Source organism: Sinocyclocheilus rhinocerous, unplaced genomic scaffold (assembly GCF_001515625.1).
Source record: "Sinocyclocheilus rhinocerous isolate Xijiao unplaced genomic scaffold, SAMN03320098_v1.1 scaffold328, whole genome shotgun sequence".
NCBI lineage: Eukaryota > Metazoa > Chordata > Actinopteri > Cypriniformes > Cyprinidae > Sinocyclocheilus > Sinocyclocheilus rhinocerous.
This window is the reverse complement of record NW_015650507.1, coordinates 265849-286045: the sequence shown is the minus strand read 5'-3', so window position 1 is coordinate 286045 and position 20197 is coordinate 265849. Positions and strand designations below refer to the sequence as shown.

At 38.7% G+C, this 20197-nt stretch overlaps 1 protein-coding gene across 1 annotated transcript in view; it reads right to left on the bottom strand.

Annotated features, from left to right (window-relative positions):
• The window catches only part of LOC107712039 (zinc finger E-box-binding homeobox 2-like), a 66941-nt gene extending 52104 nt beyond the window's left edge, over positions 1–14837 (bottom strand). The window contains exons 1-2 of the mRNA XM_016517169.1: positions 14615–14837; positions 13318–13466 (exon numbers count right to left, since the gene is read on the bottom strand). Of these exons, the coding sequence (XP_016372655.1) occupies positions 13318–13390 (73 nt within the window). The 5' untranslated portion in view covers positions 13391–13466; positions 14615–14837. The remainder of the gene's footprint in view (positions 1–13317; positions 13467–14614) is intronic.
• Positions 14838–20197: the final 5360 nt, after the last annotated feature.

Genomic DNA, 20197 nt, shown 5'->3' with positions numbered 1-20197 from the left:
AATTACAGCTGTGCTGCACTGTTTGCAGGTGTGTGTGTGTGTGTGTGTGTGTGTGTGTGAGCAGCTCTGCAGTGTCTGTGCTGGAGAAGGTTCAGGAGGAGATGTCAAAACCCTTTAGTCACAACCGCTTCAGAAAGGAGAACATCTCCACAACCCTCACCACACACAGCCAGCGGCTCCTGCAGGTCCAGGAGGCCCTAAACACAGCCGAGAGCCACAACAACCACAGCAGACACCTGCTCGACGACATCCAGACCAACCTACAGACGCTCACAGTGAGTCACGGCTTCATCAGAGGATGCATGTGATCAAAAATACAGGAAAAATCTGAAATATTATTATGATTTAAAATAACTGTTTTCTATGTGAATATCTGTTCAAATGTAATTTATTCCTGTGATGCGCAGCTGTATTTTCAGCATCATTACTCCAGTCTTCAGTGTCACATGATCTTCAGAAATCATTCTAATATGCTGATTTGCTGCTCGAGAAACATTTCTGATTATTATCAATGTTGAAAACAGTTAGTTGACAATATATTTTGTGGAAAGCATGATACATTTAATTTTTTAGGATTCACAGATGAATAGAAAGTTCAAAAGAACAGCATTTATTTGAAATAGAAATCATTTAGAACATTATAAATGTATTTACTGTCACTTTTGATCAATTTAATGTATCCTTGATGAATAAACATATCCATTTATTCTTCAAAAAAAAGTCTTACAAACTTTTAAACAGTAATGTATGTCACCAATTACTTAATATTATGTTCCCAAAATTAAATCATAGAAAGAACCAAGCAAATCTGATGTTCTATGAAATTAAAGAAGCGATGTGCATTTTAGGAAATTGCAATCAAAATGGTTTAATTGGCAGCCATGATAATAACAACAACTATTAAACAGTACCTTGTAAAAAAAAAATCATAATAAAAATAATAATTCAGAAATAGTCAAAATATTGAGGATTGCTGCTTAAGAATCTGTGCAGTATAAAATATATTCTTTTTTTTTTTTTGGAAAATCAATGCAGTGTTAGATTTAAGCAGAACACAGATGCACATTCTGTGCATATAAAACACTTTACTATTGTCTCGACAATCAGTGTCTTTTTTTCTATGCATGGGAATCCACACATTGAGCTAAATAGTTTTCTCACGATTGATTGTGTAAATATATTCACCTCAGCTTGTCATGCAAAGCCTTGGCACTGTAAAGACAAGTCAATTATTTCACATGGAGAAATGTTCGTAATTATATCGATTAATAAGAAATGATTCACGGATGAAACCAATGCATGGTCCGGATCTGGCGGAGCTGCTGTCAGACGCGCATCTTCACCAGCACTGTGTGTGTGTGTGTGTGTGTGTGTGTGTGACAGCTGCAGTATGTTGGGCTCGTAAAGGGTCACTACGCTCTGGAATACCTGTCAGATCACACATGACCCAAGCAGTCGAGTGACTCCAAGAGCAATAGGATGAAATCATAATAAAGGGAAATTCTGGGAAGCTTGTGTGTGTGTGTGTGTGTGTGTGTGTGTGTCCACTGTGTTTGGGGTCTTTGGAGATAAGGAGCCATGTGTGGGCTACATTTGACATGCTGAACAGAAGCAGTACCTTGAATCTCAGAACACAGCAAAGGCACTGTAAAGACAAGTCAATTATTTCACATGGAGAAATGTTCGTAATTATATCGATTAATAAGAAATGATTCACGGATGAAACCAATGCATGGTCCGGATCTGGATAACTGGCTACCTGTGCAATAAAAAAAAAGCATTCCTGCAATCTCAGTGATAGACCGGATCTACAAATATTGTCTAAATAATCACAAAATTAAAACAATTCACCTTTACATGCAAAACACAGGGCTCCTACTGTATGCTACACCAAATCAACTCAACACTAAAGAGAAAGACATTCACACCAACATCCAGCTCAGTTACACAACACCGATGCAGAACGTGTGCTGTGTGTGTGTGTCCACTGTGTTTGGGGTCTTTGGAGATAAGGAGCCATGTGTGGGCTACATTTGACATGCTGAACAGAAGCAGTACCTTGAATCTCAGAACACAGCAAACACACAGCACTACAAACACACCCTGACACCCGCAGAAAAGCAGCGACAGTTTGTCACACTGTGGCCGAGAAACACGGCGTAAACTGAGCGCGAGTGTGTGTGTGAGTGTATGTGTGTGTGTGTGTGTGTGTGTGTTTTAGGAACGAGAAATGAAAGAATGAAAATGTTAAAGTGTGTAACTGTTGTTTTCTTTCTACTCTGACATTTTGCATTTTGTATTACCAATAAAAATACACATTTCACTCACTAAATAAGTATGCGTATGAGTATATATCCATTCCTAAACATACAAGCATTATATAAAATGATTTACAGCGACTCCAAAAAGTATTCAGTCACTTCAGTCATGCTTAAAAATGATGTCATTGTATTTGATACACTGCAAAAAAAAAATAGAATAAAATAAATAAGTAAATAAAATAAAGATTACTAAAGTTTGTTTTAAAAGAAAATACTATTTCAGTCTTTATACTCATAATTTAATGATACAATTAATTGTAAAATTTACTACCAATTTTTGAGTGCAAATTATTTCTATAACAATTTTATTTCAATGTACACTGTAAAAAAATATTTTTAGAAGTTGTTAATAAATCCAAGATTATTTGAGTGCGTTTTACAAGAAAATACTAATTCAGTCTTTTTCGTTTAAAATTTCACATTTAATTCAGTGTTACTTGCCATTTCTTTGTAATTAATTGTGAAATTCACCAGCTATTTCTAAATGAAAATGATTTCTACATAATTTTTTTAAGTGTACGATGTAAGAAAAACAAATAAACAAACATAAATTATTTGAGTAGGTTTTAAAAGAAAATACTACTTCAGTCTTTTTAGTTTAAAATTTCACATTTAATTCAATGCATTACTTGCCGTTTCTTCGTAATTATCTGTGAAATTTACAAGTGACTTCTGAGTTAAAATTATTTCAAGGTAAATCCTACACCACTTTTTTTTTTCCAGTTTACAAAAGCAACTATATTTATTGTAAAGAAAGGCATAAAAACATCAGTTGATTAACTACGCAAGCATGCATTTTCATATTTGATATCTAATACAATGACATTTTAAGTGTCCAAATACTTTCTGCTCAACAAGATCAGACTCAGTAGCTCAAGTAACCAACTGGATGAAGCTCTCGGAGCAGCGATATAAATCTCTCTGTAATCAGCATTTCCATCTGACGAGTGCTTGAGTAATTAGAGGGGAGAGAGTTCAGATGTAAGTCTATCAGTGTGTGTCCTTCTGTTCCCAGACAGGCCAGAATCCACCGCTGCTGGATCTAGATGTCTTAGAAAGCGTGGTGGCATTATTATTGTCTCCTCGCTGTAGACGGCAGATAAACATTCTCTTGATTGGCTGTTAACGCCATGTTTGAAAACGCGTGTCAGAAGAGACGAGCTCCGGGTTTGAAGCCATCAGCCGCGGTAAATGTGCAGCTCTCTGCCTTAAAACACTTCAAATATTTAGCAAACACATTCACAGTGCATGCTGGGAAAGGCGCGGATGAGTCTCGGCTGAGCCGCCGTTATAAATCACCTCATCAGAGAATGAAATTAACACCGATTCTTGCAGGCAATTTCTCAATTTCCAATGCTAATTACGCTTTTCTCTTCACTTTTAAATTCCGTACCACCTGTTTCGGGAAAGACATCTTAGGCAGCAGAGATGGATTTAATCACAATTTTAATTAACCGCCGTGTACATGAGGAAAAGCGGCAATTATAATGCAGATGAATGATGATTTTTTTTCCCAAATTAATTTTTTTTGTTGGTTGTTTATGTTGATTGAATAAATACCGTCAGAGAACAGTTTTTATGTACTGTAATTTAGTAATTGTTTTGCATGGGGAAAAAAGTCTTAGACTGACTTTATCTGTTTGCAAATTGTTTAATTCGATTAACTCTGTGTGTGCCGGAGTGGATCTGCTGTCTGAAAACATCACTGGCTTTGCAGGAGATTCTGGCTGTGTTCGTTGGGATTTAATTGGTCTCTCTGTTGGAGAGGGCGGCTTTTATTAATGTCACTGTGATAAACACGGACACACGCTCTGCATCTGAGCTTTAGACACCAGCTATGCTCAGTCAAAGCAGGAGTAATGTGACTCTTAAAGAGGTTAACGTTCAGGCGAGCTGCACCTGAGAGACAGGTTGAGAAACACACTCCTCTCAGTATGTGCGCATGTGAGAGATGAATAAAAGTGTAATAAAGCTGCACACAAAGGCGTCTCTCTCTCTCCTCTTTTTTCCTCTTGGGGGATTTGAGGCATTTTCGCGATGAACTTGCCGAGTATTTGGGCTTTGCAGTGTGGCAGAGACAGAACTGGAGCAGATATTCACTAAAACTTTCAACACTTCAGGACTTATCTGTGCTCTCTAAAGCTGCACTGAAGAATATTCCAGAAAATAATTGTGCAATATTTCCATGTCAAACACAAACCTTTTTGTCTTTCATTTGGCCAAAGCGACCTAACAGAAGCTCACTGCTGTAATGCCTTTCACAAAGTTAAGCTCTATTACAGTTACACGCTCTGTGTGTGTGTGTGTGTGTATGCATGAGCATGTGTGTGTGTGTGTGTGTGTGTGTGTGTGTGTATGCATGAGCATGTGTGTGTCTGTGTGTGTGTGTGTGAGTCTGTGTGTGTGTGTGTGAGTCTGTGTGTGTGTGTGTGAGTCTGTGTGTGTGTGTGTGAGTCTGTGTGTGTGTGTGTGAGTCTGTGTGTGTGTGTGTGAGTCTGTGTGTGTGTGTGTGAGTCTGTGTGTGTGTGTGTGAGTGTGTGTGTGTGTGTGTGGAGCTGATGCAGCTTTTGATCTGAAATAATATTGTGACTGTAGAGAAATATGTTTTGTCAAGACTGATGAAATACATGACAGTAAATATTCACACACACACACACACACACTAAAAACTATTGCTACACATTAGAGCCAATATCTAAATCCCATAAACGGTTCTGACATTTGATTGTACAGAGTTGCAAAATTAAAACACAAAAATTCCATAAATAATAATTAAAAGATTTACCACTAACCATTTCTCACTGTTTCATCTACTTAAGCACTACAGAATTGTAATTATATTTAAATTAAGATAATTTAAAAAAAAGAAAGAAATAATTTCCAGCATCATTCCTCCAGTCTTCAGTGTCACACGATCTTCAGAAATCATTCTAATATGCTGATTTGCTGCTCAACAAACATTTCTGATTATTATCAATGTTGAACACAGTTGTGCTGCACAATATTTTTTGTGGAAAGCGTGATGCATTTTATTTTTCAGGATTCACAGATGAATAGAAAGTTTAAAAGAACAGCATGCATTTGAAATAGAAAGCTTTTGCAAGTTCATAAATGTATTCACTGTCTCTTTTGATCAATTGAATGCGTCCTTGATGAACACAAGTAGTATTTATTTCAAAAAATAAATAAATAAATAAAAAATATTAAAGTAATCCTCACTGGGTCGTAGTCAGGTGAATTTTGGCTCCAAACTATAAACTAAGTAAACCCTCAAACAGTCAAACACACATAATAAATTCATCAAACCACAATCATACACTCTCTCACGACCCTGTGTGAAATGAAAGTAAACCTCTATAGAGAGACACAGAACAAAGTGTGCATGTTCTTGAGTTTACACCTGACGTGCGTGCAGATCTCTCACACCTCTGAACACACACTTTGACCCCAAACAACCACGATACACACACCATCAGCGCTGTCTCTCTCTCTCTGGCTGTCTGTCTCTCTGCTGTCAGCTTCTCGTAGCTTGACTGAGTTGATTTGATGCAAATACCTCGAGGGCAGAGTCCTGCGACTGATGAACACTTACGTCAAGTCGATTTTGCACCGTCGGGAAAAGGTAACCTCTGCATCGGACAGGGAACTCACACACACACAAGGTTAAAAAGACTGTGTGTGTGTGTGTGTGTGTGTGTGTGTGTGTGTGTGTGTGTGCGCTAATTGCAGATGAGACTGTCTGCTATTGTAATAGAACTGCCCACTCCTCTCAGAAAAGGCAGAAATTAATATTTCATTACTTTAATTACTGAGAGAAACGCTTTCACCGGCCGTCCCTTCACTAATTATGAGCACTGATAACGTTTGTGAAGTGTGACTGCTCCAAACAGACATAAAGAGACACCGAAACACCAATAACCTACATAAACCATCAAATCTCAGCGTCAGCGAGTGTTTCATTCACACAGGGAAAAAAAGCAAGAATAAAACTCTTTAAAATCTCAATTGCAAATCATCTGATGGTCCTCCTGTCAGAAAGAGAGAAGCTTCACACCGTTCTCACATTTTCCCAAATGACAAAGTCCGCAAAAGCAAGAAGAGATCTTAATATGAACACAAACATTTCTCATCAAATACCAAATGAACAGCTATCCATGTTCATTGCTCTATACTCTATTGACTTGTGGATGATCTCCTGAGAAACTAAAGTTGAATCTAAAGCGACAAAATAAATGTTCCACTGGGATTCGAGTAAAATACACAGCCGCTCATGCAAGTTAATTATACAAACAAATCTAAAACTAAATTAATTGATTCATTCATTTTTAATGAAATACTATTATTTGTATTATTTACTAATATTATTTGTTTGTTTTTCAAATAAATGAAGTACAAAATATTGTATGTTTTCTTGTAGGGTTAGGGATTGAGTGTATAATTATTATAGTAATGTAATATGCTAAATGTGTGCATATACATATTTAAAACCTCTGAGGACAATTTGTGGGACAAATTTTTAAATATCACAAATATCAGACTTCAGAGAATAAATGATGCAAATGTTATACATTTCTTTATCTCGTTCTTTCTTCTCCAGAACGTGGCCATCAAACTCATCCTGCTAATTTATACAGCTCAAACCTGCACAACACGGCAGCATGTCCAAATGACGACACGCGTGTTTTCACACCTGAGCAGCACACGAGTGCCAGTCACACCAGCCCTTCCTGCAAATGAACATGTTGACACCTGAGTTTTTTTTTTTCCATGCAAAATCTTACACACATTATTATGATGCACAAACAGAGACAATGGGAAATGAATCGTGTCTGAGATCTGAAATGAGCCGTGATATTTCTCCAGGAGCTTCGAGTCTGATGCATCACACAATACGTGGAAACGAGAAGCGCACGCAATCACACGGCCGACCGAACCGATGTTTTAGTGCAGATGAACGGACAGAGAGCTTCATATGACGTTTGTCTGTAGGGTATAGCGTTGTCCAGGGTCCAAACTGAACACTCACTCTGTTAACTGAAAGTAAAAACTGGCTTTGGTGAGTAAAGAAATCGTCGATTACTTGCCAGTTGGCTTGTATGTTTATTAGAAACTGAAAATGCAGATGCAACAGTCTGATCCTCGCTGATGTGAGCGATTCAAATCTACAGCGTCATCTTGGATGCACGTTTTCTCCAAACTTTGTGGAGTGACATGCAATCTTCCTCACATTAAACCAGCAAAACTAAAAAAAAAAATAAGCACATGAACTATGAAGTTATGTCACTCCAAAACACACTGGACATTAAACAAACACCTTATGATCAGAACAGTCGAAAGAAACTTCATCCAGCAGCGAAACCTGAGCGCTCCTCCTCTCAGAGCTGTGAAGCAGAAAATATACCCCAGCGACTTAACACTGCTTTTGTGCTGCAGGGTCAATGTGAGGATTAGACTGATGAGGAACACAGCTAATGTAAACCAATCAACTACACAACATCACTTCCTCCAAAATGAGCACAGTTTCAGCATTTACATCGGACTACAATGAAAGAAAAATCACCAGTGAGATCTATTTAATATCCTTTTAGACAACAAAGAGATGAAATATAGATAAAACTATACAGAGGAAAGCACTCAACAATGTCTCAAATTGTTTTAAGGTTTGCCAAGGCATTGCTCTTGATATAAACTCAAACATTTCTCATCAGATTCTCCAAATATCAAATGATCTGAGCTGCGTTTCATAACTGTATATTTTTACTGTACTGTCTGGAGATACAATTCATACACACCTGAAAAATCTTGCATATGTTCACCAGCACGGAAATAAAAATCACGAATGAGATTAATATGCATTAATATCTCAAGTGTTTTCAACAACAACAACAAAAATACTTTTTCTGAAGGATCCTGCACGTAAGTATCAGTACGTGCAGACTCGAACCACTGACACTGGCGTTGCGAGCGCGATGCTCTGTCAGCAGACGGTAAAGTTTTAGCAAACTGCTTTAGCGAGCTAACTCTCTCTCTCTCACGGTGTCCAATGGTGTTTGCTGAAGTAAATGGGGATAAATCCAGCGGGCTGATAATCTCTCGGCTGAAGTTCTGAAGGAGAAAATAGTTTGTGGAATTCCCGTCACATGATGCCTTCAGAGGTGGAGCAGCTCTCTGCCGTCTCTTTACACGCTCAGACTGAGAGTATACAGAGAGAAAAATAATCTGCTCCAATCCAGATAAACACCCTTCAGTGTGTGCAAAAGAGCCTGCATCCTCCTCATGTCTGTATATTACAAAACTATTTATATTTAGAAAAACAGCTGTCCAGCTAGAGTGAAACTATTAGAGAAATGTCCATTCTGAATCAGTCCTCTTCAAGCTGTAAAAGCATATAAAACAACACAAAAATAACAAAATATAAAAATAAACTAAATACTGACATTTACAAAAAATAAATTAAAAAATGTGTTCATTTTTAATATTTTGTTATTTTTTGTTCTTTATTTATTATCAGTCATCTATTAAAGAAATATCCAATGCTCAATAAGTTAAGCTCTATGGACTGCACATGTGAGATCCAGCTGTAGAAACAAACAAAAAATGCCTTGATAAATGCCCTTACAGTGCAAGTTTCTGCACGCTTGCTAAGCTAAAGACCATGCCAAAAATGATATTCTTTAAATATAAAAAAGATAAATACAAACACATTAAATGATCTAAACACACACACACACCTGTTCCAAACTATTCTTGCGTCTTAAAGCAGCCGTGCCTCACACAGATGATTTTCTCTTAAGTGTGAAAGTGTGCATCCATGAATAGAGCGAACATGCCGCTGCGTAACACTATCTCTGTGTGTGTGTGTGTGTGTGTCTATATAGGGGCCGTAACCAGGGGAGGCCCAACAAACATTCACAAACACCTCAGTTATTTTGCTCTCGACACCCACCCTCTTCTGCCTTTATTCCCTGTTTTTTTCTCTTCTGTCTCTCTTCCCCCTTTTTATGTGAGCCTTTCTGAAGCTGAATGCAAATGCTGCGTGCTGGCAGAGAGAGAGAGAGAGAGGGCTGGGTTGTGATTAAGGAGAAAGGGCCGTGTTCTTTGTTCGGCCCTCGGGGGATGTTTACCGGTGGAGACGCGGTGGATGTGATATGAAAGGCAGTCGGGTCAGCGGTGATGTGAGTGAAAGTGAAGTCACACCTAAGGCATTTCCACAGAGCTCTGGGTCTGACTCCCCCTCCCTCCGATAGGCCAACATATCTTCAGAGACGAGATCGCAGAAGAAGCACAACGATAAAACACAACTGGGAGCAGTGCAAAGTGAAATCGTGAATTCGTCACCTCAAGGAACTGAGAGGACCTTAAAAATGACATTCAAAGGCATATCTTAATGTAGCCGCTTTAAATAATTACTCTGACATGAATAAAACCCATGCATTTAGAATCCATGGAATTTCCACATTTTCTTGTGGAAAAATATGTGGAGCTCTGTTGAAAGGATTTATAATGTGTTAAACGGGCGGAGAGATCATATTGGTGGAAGACGGCATTATCAAATTAGATAAAATATTCAATAAACAAACACAAGGGGCGGAGCATGTGCATGTTTGTGATTGACAGGAGATCTGCAGGCGCATCAGCGGGTACATTTTAGGGTTGCATATTCAAGGAAAAATAAAATAAAAAAAATGATGAGCTAAGAAAACTGGCTAAGAAATGCATATTTAAGATTATTCTTTATTAAGGATTTATTTATACAATTAATAAAGGATATTATTTATATGTGAAAGTTCTGAATTTATGAAATATTGTCATCTCCTTTAAAAAATGGCACTTTAAATGTGACAATTATTCCTTGATGTGTTGCATGCTTCCCGGGAGATACTTCCACGCATCCATGCACTGAAGACGTTTGAATCGAAGCGATCAAGTCAGTGCTAAAATAATCTTGCAAAAAAAAAACAATTCTGAAATGATAGAGACAGACTAATGCACCACAACCAACCCTGCCCTGAAAATAAAAAAATATTAAAAGCAAAAACTGGTGTTTTTTTTTTTTACCCTGACAGTTCTTCAATTACTGACCTACAACACAGAGTCCCTCTTACACAACATATAAAGAGCATAGATAATATAATCAAGTACAAATCACACACACACCAGAGTGCAAAAACGAGCTCAGAAATGCCGTGTGAAGTAGCAGGAGATCAGGGAACGCGAGAGATGAAGAGCACCATCCTCCTCTTCCTCTAAAACTCTCTCTCAGCTCGTCGCGGTGCAACCTAAACTCTGAGAGACTCAGGAGTTTCTCTCTGCACGGGGGAACCAAAGGTGCACGCTCACGCTCGGTTCACCTTACGCACATGTAAACGACACGTATTAGAGCTGACAATCAGCTGTGAGCGGCCCCGCTCCTCCCAAACACAGGAGGCAGAGGAGGGGCCATGCGGCGAGGGAGCCGCGCAGCATAATGGGGGCGCAGAAACAGTTTAGACGGGGCGGAATCTGCCATTGTTGGGGATGAAAGAGCCCGAGCTAAAGAATCGCCCCCTCCTAATTCAGCGACGACGGCTCAGCTGCCGTAATCAAACACAGAGGCTTCTCCTCGCGCCACGCAGGAGCTTTTCCAAACCTGAAATGATGTAATCAATCTGGCTGAATGCACCACGAGGAGCACGTCTTTGTGCTGCAGGAAACCTGTGAAAATATGCATCTTAGGGCACCCCACGGCCGTCAACTGCTCGGGAGGAAAAGGGCTCTTCCTGTAATTTCAGAGCACTGCATTTGTGAAAGACTTCCCATGCATGCATGCACGACAAACAGAAAATACTTTCCGCGTGACCCCTGACATCTGATCTGCTCCTCGCACACTACAGATATTTTGTAAAAAATAGTGCATGCAAAATAAACGGTTTACAAGCAGCTCTGACTGACTGCACTGAACATTCACAGACAAAGGCTTCTCCTCGCGCCACGCAGGAGCTTTTCCAAACCTGAAATGATGTAATCAATCTGGCTGAATGCACCACGAGGAGCACGTCTTTGTGCTGCAGGAAACCTGTGAAAATATGCATCTTAGGGCACCCCACGGCCGTCAACTGCTCGGGAGGAAAAGGGCTCTTCCTGTAATTTCAGAGCACTGCATTTGTGAAAGACTTCCCATGCATGCATGCACGACAAACAGAAAAGACTTTCCGCGTGACCCCTGACATCTGATCTGCTCCTCGCACACTACAGATATTTTGTAAAAAATAGTGAATGCAAAATAAACGGTTTACAAGCAGCTCTGACTGACTGCATTGAACATTCACAGACAACAGAAGCGTCGCAGCTGGACTGAAGTTTAGAAAGAGCCGGAGACAGCAGCGTTCTCTTCTGCGATTCCAGCGGACAAACTCTAACTCTTCACACGTCAGATTACCTCTACGCTTTGGGTTTTAGCTCATCAGAGAGCTGAAGCAAGATGTTTGCATTAATCTGACTGAACTAAAAGTGTCCTTTCCCACAGAAAATACAGCACTTTCAAACATCGTGCAAAACTGAATACGAATTAGAATGATAAAACACTACACTTGCTGGATTTGATTATCTTTATATAAGATGCAAAATATCTACAGGGTGCATGCAAAAAAAATGTATGGTTATATTAATTTGTGAAGCATTTACTTATGCTAAATGTCTTACAGTGCACACCTGAGTTGACCTGGACACGCTGAATCCAGCAGGTGTGTGAGAACATACACGTTTCACCCTTCGTATTTCTCTGAGCTCAGATCTGCAGTCTTCCAGCATCACTGAATATTTCATCTGTGTCCTCATTTTAAAACGACTGTCACTTCATATCAAGATGCATTTTTTTTTTTTTTCCACTGGTGCATTTTTATTTCTCTACCTAAACAATTAATTTAGTATTACCATGCATGCACACTTGCACGCGATCACGAGCTCCACAAATAATAAACACAAAACTGGACATTGCATATGAATATTTCAGGACCGTTATTTTTATGCAAATTACTCACACGTTGTATTAAAAACACAAACGCATATGCATGGACTGCAAGACAGCATTTGATTAGATTTGATGAAATGCATTATTAGTCATACGCAAAAGTCTCTATTCAAAAAGTGGGAGGACAGAATTACGCCTTTTTAAACTTCAGTGCTTGAAGACACACGTGAGGGTGAAAAGACTCTCGTACTCGTATTGATTTTTAGCGGATCAATATGAAACATTTCATAAAGGAAAGAGGGAGATGGAACTGAACTGATCGCAGCGTTTAATCCTCGTGAAGCAGAAGAATTAAAAACTCAAACGTGCAGCGCGGCATCCGAACCAACAAACCCAACACTCACGCACAATTTCAAATGCAACCTAATCTATCGGCTGGTGTGTTTAGTTTATATAAAACACTATAGTGTGTATGCATGTGCAAAACGCCAAAACAGCTACCCTCAAAATACAACACACTGTTCTAAAACATCCCTGAAAGCAGCACAAGTTTATAAAATCAACTCATCTGTGCTTCACAATCAGCATGCGTGCTGCATTAATGCAAAACTGTGTTTACCAGGCACTCGTGTGACATTATTATTGACTGCGACTAACGGAGCTCCACACAAAAACACAACAAGCATGAGCACCTCTAATTCATGCATCTGAGAACGAATGAAAATAATGCACTGGGACTGTCCAATCGGTGTCTCTGGGCGGTCAGCAGCTTCTTAAACAAACGAAACGCAAGTGAAAAGAAGCCATAGGCATCTAACGTGTTCAGAGCGCGTTTAATACGCTCCTGAGAATTACGCACAAACTTTCATTTCCAAACTTGCGCGAAAATACAGAGAGAAAAAGCTCCGCTACATGGCCTTTATTTACATCACGCCTGTTCAATCCGATTTCTACTTGTGCTCTTTTAAACGTACTCCCATCTGGACTCTGATCTCTGCGTCCCGCGTAACGCGTCCGTTTACGCACACTTTCCCAAGCCGCTCTTACCGTTTTTCCTCCGCGGGTTGGCTTGTTTTCGTCTCTTACACCGGGGGCCATCCGCCATGATCAGCTCCCGCATTGATAAACGTGGATCAGATGGCAGTTTGCATGGACTCAGACCCGAGCAAACACAGCAGCAGGGTGGACCGCTCCCTCTGGCAGCCCATCAGCCCGAGCACACGAACAGAAAAGACAGAAAAACACCGGCACATGAGTGAATGAGACTGCTGAGAGCCTCTCAGATCAATCGCTGTCCATGCATCTGATCACCGGAGACTGCAAGACGCATGCATTATGACTTATGGACATCTAAATACGCAGTTTAACGGTGCATGTGTGTCCTCCGATTTACAGGCAAAAAGCGAAATAACAGCTAGTCTCAAAGGTCAGAGGCTGGATTTATATTTAACATGTTCCGTGTCTATAAAGACACTTTAACAGCTGATTGTTTTTATTTGTCTAATGTATTTATTGGGGAGCTTCCAACTAGCTATAGATCTTATACATTTTCTGTAGTTTGTTTTAAGGTATAATTGTGAAATAATAAACACATTGTTTAACGCATTAGGTATAATGAACATTAACATTTAAATCTTATATTATCTGGAATAACCCCCACGTGTATCAGAAATCTATTGCTTTTCCCCCCCTTGACTTTCTGAGTGTTTGATCTCTTCAAGTATTAGTGAAGACGCAGTATTTAAAAACTTTGAAACATTTGGATCTATATAATATCTCTCTAATGATAATGACTGCATGCTTGAATAAATACGCAGTGTTCGATAATGAAATTGCGAGCAAAATGAAACGCATACAGATATCATAATCATTAATGAATCAAATATTTAAAAATTGCATGAATACTTTTACTTTGCATTTGTATTTACTTAAACTATACATATTTTTGTGACTGCATGTTAAAATAGTATTTGTTAAAAACGCTCAATAAAATCGATGCATTTACAGCTGAATTTGTAGCGATGTGGCATGGTTTTCTCTATCAATGATCTCGCGCATTGCAACATTACAGAAAGAAAAAAAAAATTAGTTTGCATTTAAAAAATGTTTAGTGGAAGCAACGCCAAGCGTTGGGTTCTTTTCTAGAATAAAACGTCAGTTTCGAATAAGTCGGTCCGCTCGCTCAGCGCACCTGCACAGGTGAACGCAAAGGTAAGAGGAAAAAACACACACCTTTGTGTTTGACTTTAACTAAGAGCATCCTGAATCCAGCAGCATGAAAGCGGCTTTATTTCGCATTCGGACTATTTTAAAGATGACGTGAAGGTAAAAGAGTGTGTCTTACCTTGTGGTCTCGGCTGCAGGAGTGTGTGTTGTGTGTGTTATAGTGTCTGGGTCCAGAATAAAGCCTGAGAAACAGAGGCGCGTTATTCCTGACTGATCCTCTCACACACTCCAGGACTCAAACCTGCGCTCGGACTGACGCGCTCACACGCCTCGAATGACACTGTTTTCCTCCTTTCTTTTCGAGAGAGAGAGAGAAACACACGCCACCTATCAGCACAGGGAGGGATAATAGAGCCAAACGTGTGTGTGTTTTATGAACGCGCGCACACACACACACACACGCACACACACACACAGAGAGAGAGAGAGCATCAGGCACCTTTATAGCGAAGACACGAATAACGTTTGAAGAAAGTTCAGGAACGTTTACGCTCCCTCTCTTCAGCGCCGGCGACAAACACGATTGTAGGAGAAATAAAGGAGGGTGCAATCAAAAAGACGAATCTGAGGAGGAGAAGCGCTGGATTTGGAGACGAAAGGTGTTCGGTCAGAGAGAGACGCGGGAAGCGCACGCGCTCCTGTGACAGGTGAGTCTGCAGGTGCACAGGTAAGAACGCGGATTCCAGGTTTTTTTTTAAAACTTAAGGCAGTCAGTGCAACGCAATGGGGTTTTTAGTGCATTTTAATAATTATCAGTCCAAAATGAAAGAATGAACTGCTTTCTCGATTAGATTTCTGAGGGATTCCGACACATTTAAGGGCGTGAATGAGCTCTCTCTCTGCATTCTTTCACCGTTATTGTTATTTGTCTTCTGCTGTGTTTTACGCTTTAGTGCTGAAGTCTTCAGAGGGTGACAGCGCTTTATGTGAATAGACTTTCTGTTCTTTCAGTATTTGTGAGGATAATGAAGACATCAATCTACTGGCATCTGCACTGATTGATGCTTTTGTTCTGCATCAGACTCCTGCAGTCTATAATCAGTCAGGTATGTATTTGTGCATTTAAAAATAAAAATGCTAATTATTAAATAATAATAATAATAATAATAATAATAATAATAATAATAATTATTATTATTATTATTATTATTATTATTATTATTATCGTTTATATTATATTATGATATATTTTATTATTTTAATTGTTTAAATTGTGAGGGTGTGCTCTTGGTTTGTCCGTGACACTGTCTGAATCACCCGGAGCTGCTGTATCCCTGTAGGGTGAGTGACACAAATCAGTCAGACAATAATGAATCTAGCAGTTAGTCTGTGATTTCTACTTGATTTGATGTCCACTGATATAATCAGGTTTATTCAATCATATTAAATAATATTTTTGACTAAAAACAAAATCAGCTTATTTGTATGCCTTCACATAAAGCATGTTTTTTGACAATTCTATCTATCTATCTATCTATCTATCTATCTATCTATCTGTCTGTCTGTCTATCTATCCTTTCCGCATGTATGCTGTCTTTTGCATCTGTTTATATGCAAGTATTTTACACGTTGTTAAATATTGTGTGAGACAGGCAAACGCTCATCCAGCGACCCTCTGGGTTCATGAATGTGTTCATTTAATGGAGGAGACAGACGCCCCCTCTCTGCGCTCGCTCCCGTTACACCCTCTCCTTCATTTCTGACCCGTCACACATTCAGCTCGGAAACATTGTGCTACTAAAGGATTTTTGTGGGCTTTTCTCTGAATGGTCATTGCCAGTGGTGCATTATAACTTACCATTGTAATGTACTTCAAATTGTAAATGAAAAATGTATCATTCAAGCAAATCCCTGTAAAATGAGTAACGATAAGGATATGAGAAAACTGAATATGACATTATGCATTAAAAAAATGCATAAAAATATCTAAAATTAATTGCAACAGTTTTATATATTACATTATATATGTAAAAATATTTACAAAAAAAAAACAGTGTTTCACAAGAAAATACTATTTCAATCTTTCTGCTTAGATATTTCACATGCAACTCAATGCATTATTTGCTATTTCTTTGAAATAACTTGTGAAATTCACTAGCGATTTCTGAGCGAAAAATTGTTTCTACATCAATCTTTTTTTTCCCCCCTTCATCAGTATACATATCATTTTCTTGTATGAACTGCTGGGGTCCCTGTCCTGTGTTGCTAGTTAATTTTGGTAGTCATTATAAAGCACACTGCGCCACACACAACAGTACCAGAGTTACAGCCGTGTATTTCATTAGCATAATTATCACATCTTCATCTGTGCGTGTACACCGCCAGCCAAAAAGCCTGTCCGACTGTTCACAGATCCATCTCTGTGCAAATACAGCATGCATGCACATGCATTACATGCAGTAGCGATTTCTCATCTGTACGTATTCATTATGCATTTACCCAACAAACCTGTTCCATTCACAGATGCATTTTAATGTGAATGACAGCTGTACATGGTGAGCGTATCTCACATGCACAGACACAAGAAAAGAAAAGGAGAAGCATGGCAGATTGATGGACAATTATAGTGCAGAGTTAGCAGAGAGAGTGATTTCAAAGTCTCTCAAACATATGAAATGAGTTGTTGTGCTGTAGCCGCAGGCTCCTGCGCTCATACGGCTTCAGTCTACTGTATATAACAGCATGCTGGGCTACTGACTGCGCAGCTACAGATGCCGTATGCATCAAATAGCTATTGATTTTCACATGTAGCACTGTGCAGAGGAAGGACTCTGAACACCAATGATCTGATTATTAGCAGACTCTCTTCATTTGCACACATCAAACGAGAGACGCTCGGCGGAGAGAGCGATGATTCCGAGTATCTCTCGCTAAAGAGGTCAGGTCTCCAGTGAGGTAAAAGTAGCAGTGCAATGACACATTTGTAACTATTTTGATGCTCTGGCTTTCTGAGGCAGAGAAGGAAATGGAAAACATTCACGATTAATTCTGACAGAGTTCACAGAGAGAGAGAGAGAGAGAGGTAAAGGTCTGTTAAAATAGGAAACTCTGCCTACAGAAACACAGCTTATTGTTTCTGTGGAATTAATAATTGACGGTTGTTAAATGAATAATTTATCACGAACTGGAATAATTGTTGTATCTCTAATCTCGACACACATTTGCATATGAATCTTGTAAAATCTGCCTCTATGTACTCTATAAACTTCGCAGGGGTGTGAAATTTAATTTATCCTATGAAATAAAACGTGGCTTTCTCCTGCAGGATTCGGCCGTCACGTGGAAGTGCGCCGGGCCGTGTTTGTGTACATGTGTGAGTGAGCGACTCTTCAGATTTTCCTCTTTCTATTTTAAAATCTGCTGTGAGGAAGAGCATATGGCTTCATATTAAATAAGACAAATGATTCACTATCAAATGCAATGTCAAATGTCATAATAATATGTGATAAATAAACAATATAAAAGTGCATTATACACAATATGTGACCTTGGAGCACAAAAGCAGTCATAAGCAACACAGGATTGACCCTTATGACTGGTTTTGTGCTCCAGGGTCACATATAACAACATGAAACCGATTGGATGCCACTTCCTATATTTGCATAAATACTGAATAAATTTGAATCTGAGTAAATATTTGTGTCCTTAATATTTTATTAAGTACTATCAGTTATAAATGCAATAAAGTGTTGAACTGTGAATATTTGTGTGGTGTCTGTATGTCTTTCTCTTCGGTCACGTTCAGACAGACAGCAGCGCTTCAAAACACAGATCCTCCACAGCGTTCAGATCTCAGCCAGACGCAAAATGAGCAAATCAACAAATATTTATATTCAAACGTGTGATGCGAATAAATGCAGTCATCACCGTGACAACGAGCATCGCCGTCTCTCTCTCTCTCTCTCTTAAACAGGCGGGAGAGTTGATTGTGTTTGATCCGGGCTTGTGTTGAAGTAAAAGAGCATCTTATACAATTGACGGCTACAATTAGCTGCCGATCAGAGCGGCGGAGGACAACACTTACACTCGCTTTTACATGTCAGTTTGTTGAATAAAAAAAAAAAAGGAGCAAAAAGCCGTAGGATTTTCCTTTTCTGTGTTTGCTGTATAATTTGTGGAGATTTGAGAAAGAGGAGGAACGCAGAGATGCTCATTAACATGTGAAAAGACGCAATCAGGGGCCACTGCTGAGACTATTGTCCACACTCATCCAGAGAGACAGAGAGAGAGAGAGAGAGAGGGAGAGAGAGAGGGAGAGAGAGAGAGAGTATTATAGGGCAGAGATGAGCTGTTATCGGCTGCTCTATTGAATTGTACCCATGACTCTCTTTTTTCCTCTCTCTCTCTCTCACACACATACACAAACACACACACACACACACACACACACACACACACACACACACACGTTTCCTCTTTGGAGGACTGTTACATACTCCAGCAAACATTTGTATCGTTGCATGTTGCTGCTACCTGAGAAATTCAATAAATGGGCATCCTGAGGAAATCACACATGTCTCTATGAAAGCATATTCAAAAATCAAGCTTCTTCAATAGTTCTTAAGGTTCAGCAAAAGATCCTCTTCTTATCAAGAGTCATTCTGTCTGTTTAGGGTTCTTGAGCTGCAGCTAAACAGTTCTTTGGGGGAAAAAAGCTACTGATTACAAACTGTTGTTGTTGTTAATTGAAGTAAAGCTTAAATAAAATAAAAAATAAATATTAACTTAAATATTTAATAATAATACAATTATTTACATGTAAAACTGAAATATTTTAAATTGAAATGCTAAAATAATTAACTGGAAATAAATAAAAACAATAACTGAAATATAATTTCATCATCATCATCATTATGACAAAAGCACATAACAAATTCACTGAAATTTAAACTAAAATACAAAAGAAAAAAAAACTACAACTATATATAAATAATATTAAAATAACACTGGTGTTTTGATTTGGGTTTTTTAAAGCCCAATTTCTTCAATGTTTTTTTAACAAACTAAAACATAAAATAAACAGTTACCTTGTCATCAGGCTGCCAAACCATAATAATGTCTTAGTTCTAATAATTGGGATATTTCTTTTATTTTATCAGTTTATCCTCTGGCGTTTGCTGAAATGTCTTTGGAGAGTGAAGAAGTGGAGAGCGGCAGAAGTTAATACTCTTTCATTTCACACCTGCATTGTGGGAATATCTGTGTGTATTCACACATGATTATTAAAGAGGAAACACACAGAAAAAGGAACCATCAGTCACTGGCTGTCATACTGAGCTGCATTTGGATTTGATCCATCTGAACCACTTTTGAAAGATCCTTGCTGTTTCCATTTAGCATTTACAGTAAACTAAATTAAGATGTCTAAATAAAACATAAAATAAGAATTTTTTTTTTACATACAAAACAGCATGATTTTTTAACAAGTATGTAATTATGACAAGTGTTCTTAGTTGGATTTTGTCCTTAAGGTGTTTGATTTAGTTAGGCTGTAATTTACACAATTAACTTTATACAAAAACAATACAAGTTTATGAAATGTCGCCATATAAGCAGATAAACACATTCACATGTGAGAGACAGACAGACAGAGGGTTGTGTGAGATTTGGCAGTGAACGAGGGACAGATACAGTGAGAGAGATACAGACAGACAGGAGTGAGCTGGAACAGATGCAGGATCCCTAAAACCGTGTCACAGTT